At 46.1% G+C, this 7,909-nt stretch overlaps 1 protein-coding gene across 1 annotated transcript; it reads left to right on the forward strand.

Annotated features, from left to right (window-relative positions):
- Positions 1-613: 613 nt before the first annotated feature.
- Positions 614-7,503, forward strand: RNASEH2A (ribonuclease H2 subunit A). The gene is made up of 8 exons (XM_033139791.1): positions 614-762; positions 2,712-2,783; positions 2,988-3,114; positions 4,030-4,117; positions 4,205-4,342; positions 4,885-4,972; positions 6,123-6,246; positions 7,126-7,503. The coding sequence occupies exons 1-8, from the start codon at positions 636-638 to the stop codon at positions 7,262-7,264; spliced, it is 903 nt and encodes a 300-aa protein (XP_032995682.1). The 5' UTR covers positions 614-635; the 3' UTR covers positions 7,265-7,503.
- The last annotated feature ends 406 nt before the right edge of the window (positions 7,504-7,909 follow it).

Consider the following 7,909-nt stretch of genomic DNA (forward strand, 5'->3'; position numbering starts at 1 on the left):
GGCAAGCCCACTCGCGGTCTTCATTCACAGTTGCTGCGTACACACACTGCTCGTGGAAAAGAAAACACACTCCCGTTTATCAGCTGCAAGACACAGGTAGGCATCCAGCTGGTGAATCGCCTGCCTTTTGCACATATGTTAAATGCGCAGGAGCTTTGCCGGGGGGGGGGGTGAGGGCAGCGTTACATGCAATCCACCCATAGCTTTATGCTGTTAGTGTGTAACATACAGTATATAGAGTATGAAGAAGATCCCAAGTTCTATAAGGATCTCAGGGAACACTGTAGCATCTGCTGGGTGCTAGCTAGCCAGAGCATAGTAATACCTGGCTCTGTTTAGCAGTCCCATGCATTTATCAGACATGATCCTACAGGGACAGATGTTGTGCCTAAAGTGCAGTGAAGCCCTTTCGAAACATAGGACAGAAACCAGGAGTCTTGACTATTCCTCCCTGCTACTTTTACTGTCCTGATTTACAACCAGATAGGATCCCCCACGATGCTGTTAGAGAAGTTGGTGAGCAAGTCTGATCTGTTTTGCGAACTACAATACCCAGCAAGCCGCGCACTCTGGGCTTCCTTTCCCTTTCGTTTCCTGTGCCGAGTATTTATGGCGCTTGCCGGGGACGCGCGAAAATGGACCTGAGCGCTTATGAGCGGGACAACTCCGTGAATTGTTTGCTGGACTCCGCGGTGCCAGCCTCTTGCCGGAGCAAACCTTGCAGCCTGGGCATCGATGAAGCAGGCCGGGGTCCGGTGCTGGGTACGTGCCTGAGGGTGATACCGGCGGGAGCGAGGAATCCTTGGGGTGCTTTTTGCTCCAGCTCGGAATCGAGTTCTAAAAGCAGTGCTTTTTTTTCTTAAAAAATGTTTAGGGGTGCTCTCATTTTCTTACTCATATTGAAATACTGTCCCTCAATGAGGTCAAACTTAGATTCACAAAATGTTTAGGGGGGTATGCGTACCCCTGCATCCCCCCAGAAAAAAGCACTGCCTAAAAGCATCAGAAGGGGACGGCCGAATCACGGGCTGATCGTTTTATTCGCGTGCCTTGGGGTGATGTGTGGACTTGCCAGGTGGCCTAGACTCCAGAGGATTCCTATTGCTATCTGCCAAGCTCAATACTGGTAGCTAAAACCTACCTTAATAACGCCAGGAGGGGTGATTATGAGGATAAAATTGTGAGGATATAGAGCATTTTTGTAGTACAGTAGTAGTATTTCATTTGTATGCCACCTTTCCTCTAAGGAGCTCAAAGTGGTGTACATGATCCTCTTCCCAATTTATCCTCACAACAACCCTGTGAGGTAGGATAGGCTAAGAGATAGTGACTGAGTGGGCATTTCAACTTTGGTCTTCCAGGCTAGAGATGTAAAATTTCCAGAAATTTTGAAGCTTGGGAAAAAAACAACCGGGTTTTTTTTTGGGGGGGGGGGACGTAAATTTTCAGGAAAATTGAAAAAATGCTACATTAGCACTTCTTTTTTCTTTTCCAGATTGAAAGTCATTCTGTTACTTTAGAAACATAAAATATAACTATGGACAATTTTAATGGGCATAAAATTATCACAACTAGCATATTAAAATTATACTGTATCCAAACAATAATTACAAACAGAATTTACTTTTAAAATAATATTTATTTGTATTTGTAACAAATGGAGCAACAATCTCCTGAACTGTTTACTAGTTTATGTGGAGCAAAAAAAACCTCCACAAAACAATTTTTAAAAATCCAGATGTGACAATTATTCATATTTCTTATCCACAGTATTTTTTTAAAAAAACATTCTCATAAAGAGAACTGCAGAAGGAAGTGGGACTAAGTTTCAATGAATGGGCATGAAATTTAATTAGAATCATTTTCTGAGCTGTAATTAAGTATATACTTTCAGGCCCTTTTTGTTGCTCTATATTTTCTTCCAGTGCTTTGAGGCCTAGTGAAGAGGAACAGAACCAATACATACCACATGCATGCAAAAACAAAACTAAAACCTTTTTCTTTTCTGGTGACAACAGCACCTCCTAAAGGAAGAAATGTATCTTGTTCTTGCATTGGAGAGTTCAGTTTGTAACCTAGGACTTGCTTGTCCTCACAGAAATTAGAATAATCTGATACCAAACATATTTTTTAGAAATGATTTATAAAATATTTGAATCCCTTATCTTAAAATATTTTATTCATCATTTTAAAATTACATAATCTATTTTTTACTTTTTCAATTTTTTGGAAGAAAACAAAAAAGGCTTCAGGAATAAACCCGGAAAAAACCCTGTTTTTTTCTGGGCCTTCACATCTCTATTCCAGGCCCTAGTCAGACACTACACCACAATGACTCTCTTGTAGAATTGACAATTAATCCAGTCCTGATTTGCAAATAACCTTGTTCCAGTTCTGTGGCAGTAGGTTTGTTCAGTCCCACAACTGCTTTTTACTCCCCCCCCCCACCCCTGCTGTCGAGCAGAACTTCCCCACCCTTCAAATAGAATAATGTCCTGTGATGGTGGCTGGAGGGGAGTCTTTTGTGGAGGATACCTTATTGCAGGACCAATTTTGTCCTGGGGCTGTAATTACAACTATACTTAATGTTGCTAGTTCAGAGCATTTTTCACATGACAATGTTGTTATAAAAACACCTGCAGTATTGCATCTGTAGATGGAGCTCTGAATCTTGAAAGAGTAGCTTGCATTGGCTTTTGCTTTCCTTCCAGGTCCCATGGTTTATGGAATCTGTTACTGTCCTGTGGATCGGCAGGGAGACCTAGAGTCCCTGAAGGTAGCAGGTAAAAAAGAAAAGAAAAGCGTGCCTAACTGGAACTGTGATGTAATGCTGGTGTGGCAGGAATCTGGACTAAAGGGGGCAATGCAGTGCCTCTTGGAGCGTTTCCCCTAACAGCTGCCAAAGCACTGCTCAGTTTGTATTCATCCTAAGTCATGTCTTTTTTTGAGTTTGTGTCCTCCCCTCCCTGCTTGCTTTCCCTTCACAGATTCCAAGACTCTGACAGAGGCCCAGCGGGAACAGCTCTTTGAGAAACTGGGTGCAGCAAAGGATTTTGTTGGGTGGGTCCTGCACATCCTCTCACCCAATTTCATCTCCACCAGCATGCAGAGACGGTAAGCAGATTGGGGACAATATTAGATGAAGAAGCCGCTGCAACAACAGGGTTGGGGAACCTCTCCCCCCCCCCAGATGTTGCTGGGCTCCAGCTTCCATCAGTCTCAGCAGGGGTGGTGGGATTTGTAGTTTAGCCACGCCTGGAAAGCTGCAGGTTCTCCACCCCTGCACTAGAACCACAGCTTTGAACCGGTGGCGGTTTTTCTCCCAAGATCGCTTCTCTGCCTGGAATTGTTGTGTTTTGTTTATTTGTGTACTTGTTATAAAGATTAATACCCTGCTTTTCTAATGCATACGTGTTTCCAAAGGTGGCCAACTATCATTAAAGACACAATAGCCAAACACAACTGCGGCAATAAAATCGTAACAGAGACTGACATGGCATAAAAATCACAGTTTTCAATAAAATCACTTCAACCTGACAAATGAAAAAGTGCTGCTGACACTGGGTGTGTTGTGTAGTGGCTGCAGGCTAAAGAGGACAGAGCAAGGGGAAGGGGGGCCTCTCACCTTGGAGTTTATCAGAAAAGTTGGACAGACCTCTTTCAGAGAAGGGAGGCCGTGTCTCCCCCCCCCCCCCCGAGCTGCTTTCATCCTTCATGCCAGCTCATCCTTGAGAACCAAGCTTACTGCTGTGACTTTGTTTGCTGTGTTAACTGGCTGTGGCACAAAACAGCCCACTGCACTTTTAACACTATGTGAGATTTGAGCTCCTATTTGCTGTGTGGACAGGGCAGCTGTTCTATTGGTAATGTACTGGGGGAGATATCTTTCTGTTCTGGCTGGTAGTGACATAAGCTGGTCCAGGGTGCGGTCTCCGCAACACCTTTTCCAACCAGCCCTTTCCTGACGTTTGGGCCTCAGAGCCAAGGTTTTGTTTGTGAGTGAACAACATAGCTTCCTTTCCCTTGCAGAGCTAAGTACAACCTGAACGCGCTTTCGCATGATACGGCCATTGGATTAATCCAGAGGGCGCTGGACTCTGGAGTGCAGGTTGCAAAGGTGAGCCAGCAGCTCAGCATCCCACACCTGTAGGAAGTGGCAAGAAATCCCACCTCTTCAGTGCTTTGTGGTTCCTCCCTCCTTCAGGTCTTTGTGGATACTGTGGGACCAGCAGAGAAGTACCAGGAAAAACTCAAGCAGCACTTCCCAGACCTGGAGGTTACAGTGAAACCAAAAGCAGACTCCCTCTTCCCTGTTGTCAGTGCAGCCAGCATCTGTGCCAAGGTGAATGCGATACATAGGATCTCTTTGTTTCCTGGCTCACTATGCTCTCTGGTATCTGGAGAGATGTACGATTAAACTGTGAAGCTCTAACCGCTTCCACCGTGAGACAGCTAAATAAGCTTTCATGTGCTGGAACAGAATACTGGATGCTGGGGCCAAACAATAGGGAGTGACTATTGCCATAATTCATTAGGACAGGGGCTGGCTACTATTAGACACCAGTGTGGTGTAGTGGTTAAGAGTGGTAGACTCTTAATCTAGGGAACCAGGTTCGCGTCTCCGCTCCTCCACATGCAGTTGCTGGGTGACCTTGGACCAGTCACACTTCTTTGAAGTCTCTCAGCCCCACTCACCTCACAGAGTGTTTGTTGTGGGGGAGGAAGGGAAAGGAGAATGTTAGCCGCTTTGAGACTCCTTCGGGTAGTGATAAAGTGGGATATCAAATCCAAACTCCTCTTCTTACTAGGCTAGATGGATCAGGACATAGATGGGAATGATGCAGGAAGGCAATTTCGATGTTGGTTATCTCACATTTTCCGTAGGTGGCGAGGGACCGGGTGGTAAAGAACTGGAAGTTCTTGGAGGATCTGGAAGATGTGGACTTGGATTATGGCTCTGGCTATCCTAACGGTAATCCCAGTATTTCTCCTCAGCTTGGGCACGGAACCAGCCACATGAATTTGCCACCACAAGATGTGGTGGCCTCTAGCTTAGGTGGATTTAAAAGAAGATGAACACATGGATGAGAGGGTAGTCAAAATCAGAGGGACCTGCAACAAAATGTCAAGGGTACCAGCCTGCCAGGCCCTTTGGCAGGATACTCCCATTTGCCCTTTTTCCTCCCTGGTTTTCTGTCCCCCTCCTCCCACAACAGTCAGCATTTTGTGTCCATTGATCATTTTCAGTTCTCACGGATCTGTTTCTGGTTCCCCTCACCCCCAGTTAGGTTTCTTCCCCCCCCCCGATATTGTTTGTACTTGGGGGTGCCCCCAAGCCGCCTTCCATTATTTCTTGCACATGGATGGTGCTGTTTTTCTGAATAAGGTGTCGCACCTTGATGCTGTCTTAACTATTATCACATACAATGGAAATAGGCAGACTCCAGGTTGTAAGGCAGTATGTCAGCTGCTGAGGATAACACTGGAAGAGGGTTGTTGCCTTAATGTGGGAAACAAAAGGGTAGGCAAGATGGACCTTTGGCTCTTGCATTTCTTTGGAGGCACACAAAGAGTGCAGTGCTTCATTCACATGAATAAATAAGCCAAGTCATTACTTTGGCAGTGACTAAGACCCACATTTATTATTTGTGAATGTTCTTCCCCACTCTCATATTTGAATTACACATTTAGTTTACTTGGCAACAATGTGGGCTTTTCCCGGCCCTCACTAGATGCCATTAGCTGTCCTAGATCCTCTATAGTATAGAGTCTATACCTCCCATCTCCCCTCTTTTGGATGAGTAGGACCTTCTTGGCTCTTGTCCTTGGGTTGATCTCTAGGACAGAATGCCATGTCCTTGCATTATGTTGAAATGAAAGGGTGGTTTCTCTGTGTGTGTGTATATGTGTAAAATGACCTCTAAGATATTACGCACTGAGAAAGCAGCAGAGTGGGTGAAGACAGTACTTTGGAGGTTTGCAAACCCCTATTGCATCATGTTTCCCACCCACTGTTCTCCAAGCTACAGCTCAGTCTTTGAAGTAAGGATAACACTGAGCACTAATATGTCAGGATGCTTGGCCATCCATCCTCTAATCTCTCTACCCCTTCCCCGGCCCAGATCCCAAGACTAAAGAGTGGCTCACCCAAAATCTGGACCCTGTCTTTGGCTACCCACAGTTTGTACGGTTCAGCTGGAGTACAGCTCAGGTCATCTTGGAGAGCAAAGCTGTGCCCGTTTGCTGGTAAGTGGGGACGGAAGAACTGTTGGATGGATCTTGGACTGGTAGATGTACCTTCAGAAGGGAGATTGAGGAAACTGTGGAGCATAGGAGGAAGCAGCTGCTGCTGCTGCAGATAAGGGCATGTGAGATATTCCTTCTGATGCTTTTGCACATACGATGCAGCATGATGACTTCCCTACACAAATATTATATAGGAAGACAGTGGATTGGCAGTCCAGGATGCTTTTTAAATAGTGGCCCCGGGAAGGGCAACTGTTGGAGCTGAATGGGCCTGCTGGATGTTTGTGGGACCCTTTCCCTTAAATTCATTTATCAGCTGTGAGCAAGGAGAGTCCCCCCTTTTGTGGCTGGCTTGCTTTGCTAACTCCTGTGCCTTGCTCTGTGCTTATGTGGGCCGTGCAGAGTACTGCACAGAGTTGCTAAATTGCTGATGCCCAAAGATGCTTTTGACTGCCTTCCCTGGTATCCGCAGCTTTCTGTAACCCAGCTCAATCCAGGGAGCAGCTCCTCCGCTTGAGTCCAGGGAGTTGGCAGCTTCTCCGCTGCCTCCCATCTCAGGCTGACCTTGGCAGTCATGCCAAATGCCGCAGGAGGAGCTTGAGGGGCAGCCAGTTAACCTTCCCCTGGATAGATGGGGCAGGAATCCGGTACTGTCTCTGTTGAGGAAAGAAGGGCTGCCTGCCAGGGCACCTGTTTTCTATCTCAGCTCTTGGAAGGCAGCGAAGGTCAGTGGTTGTAGCTGGTGGAAGAAGTCTGAATCCAAGATAAGTGGGCGCAACTCTCAAGGAGGAGTAGAAGTCGAGCATAGCTTGCCAGCTGAGGAACAATGCTGTACCCAGATCCCTCATTTCCCCCTATCTTTTACCTTCCTCTCTACAGGGATGACACTGAAGACGACGCAGCCCAGAAAAATGCCCAGTCCTTGCTGAGCTACTTTGCCAAGAAGGAAACTTCCAGCAAGCGCCCTCCCCACCGTTTCTTTCATGAACGAAAGCTTAAGACCGTGACCAGCCTGTAGGGGGCAGCAGATTATTCCCTTCTCGTTGGGATTATCTTGCTTTATCTACACAAGAAACTCTTCTAGTTTTGTCAAGCTTGTTTTTTAGACTGAGGTCGTAAATCCTTTTGAGTCCCAGCTGCAATGGGAACATTGGAGCAGAAGCAGGTGCAGGATCTGTCAAGAGAAAGGGTCTGATCAAGTGCCTCTCTTTCTGGAAGCCTTTGTATATTCCTTTTTTTCTAATAAATTTAAAACAACAACCAACAATTCTGTGGTGTGTGAAGTGAATGATGGGGCATCATAAAAGCAGACCAAAAGGGGATAGTGTGTGCAAGTGAAGGGTTACATTTTTTTAGTGAGTTGGCAGCTTGAGTAATGAATGGGACCACACGGAGCCAGGCAAAATCTCCCCCACACCAACCTGAGCTCCTGGCTGAGCCAGAGAACTTCTTATCTACTCCAGTGTGGCAATCCTAGTGAATTTCAGTAGCTGGAGAAATCAAGCCAGGCAAGGAAGTAGTTCTGTGCTGTTGCCATGGAATAGGCTGTAGTCCTGTCCACGTGTGTGTCTGCACAATTCAGACTGGACTGGAGGTTTCATTAAGGTGCAATTAAACCTGCTGTCAGTAATGCATCCTCACATCAGGATTTTCTGTTGTTTCC

The sequence above is a fragment of the Lacerta agilis genome, chromosome 2 (genome assembly GCF_009819535.1).
Source record: "Lacerta agilis isolate rLacAgi1 chromosome 2, rLacAgi1.pri, whole genome shotgun sequence".
NCBI lineage: Eukaryota > Metazoa > Chordata > Lepidosauria > Squamata > Lacertidae > Lacerta > Lacerta agilis.

Coding starts and splice junctions, on each gene's coding strand:
- RNASEH2A (XM_033139791.1), top strand. CDS start 636: ATGGACCTGAGCGCTTATGAGCGGGACAACTCCGTGAATTGTTTGCTG. Junction 2,784..2,987: donor AGAGTCCCTGAAGGTAGCAG/GTAAAAAAGAAA, acceptor TTCCCTTCACAG/ATTCCAAGACTCTGACAGAG. Junction 4,973..6,122: donor TGGCTCTGGCTATCCTAACG/GTAATCCCAGTA, acceptor TCCCCGGCCCAG/ATCCCAAGACTAAAGAGTGG.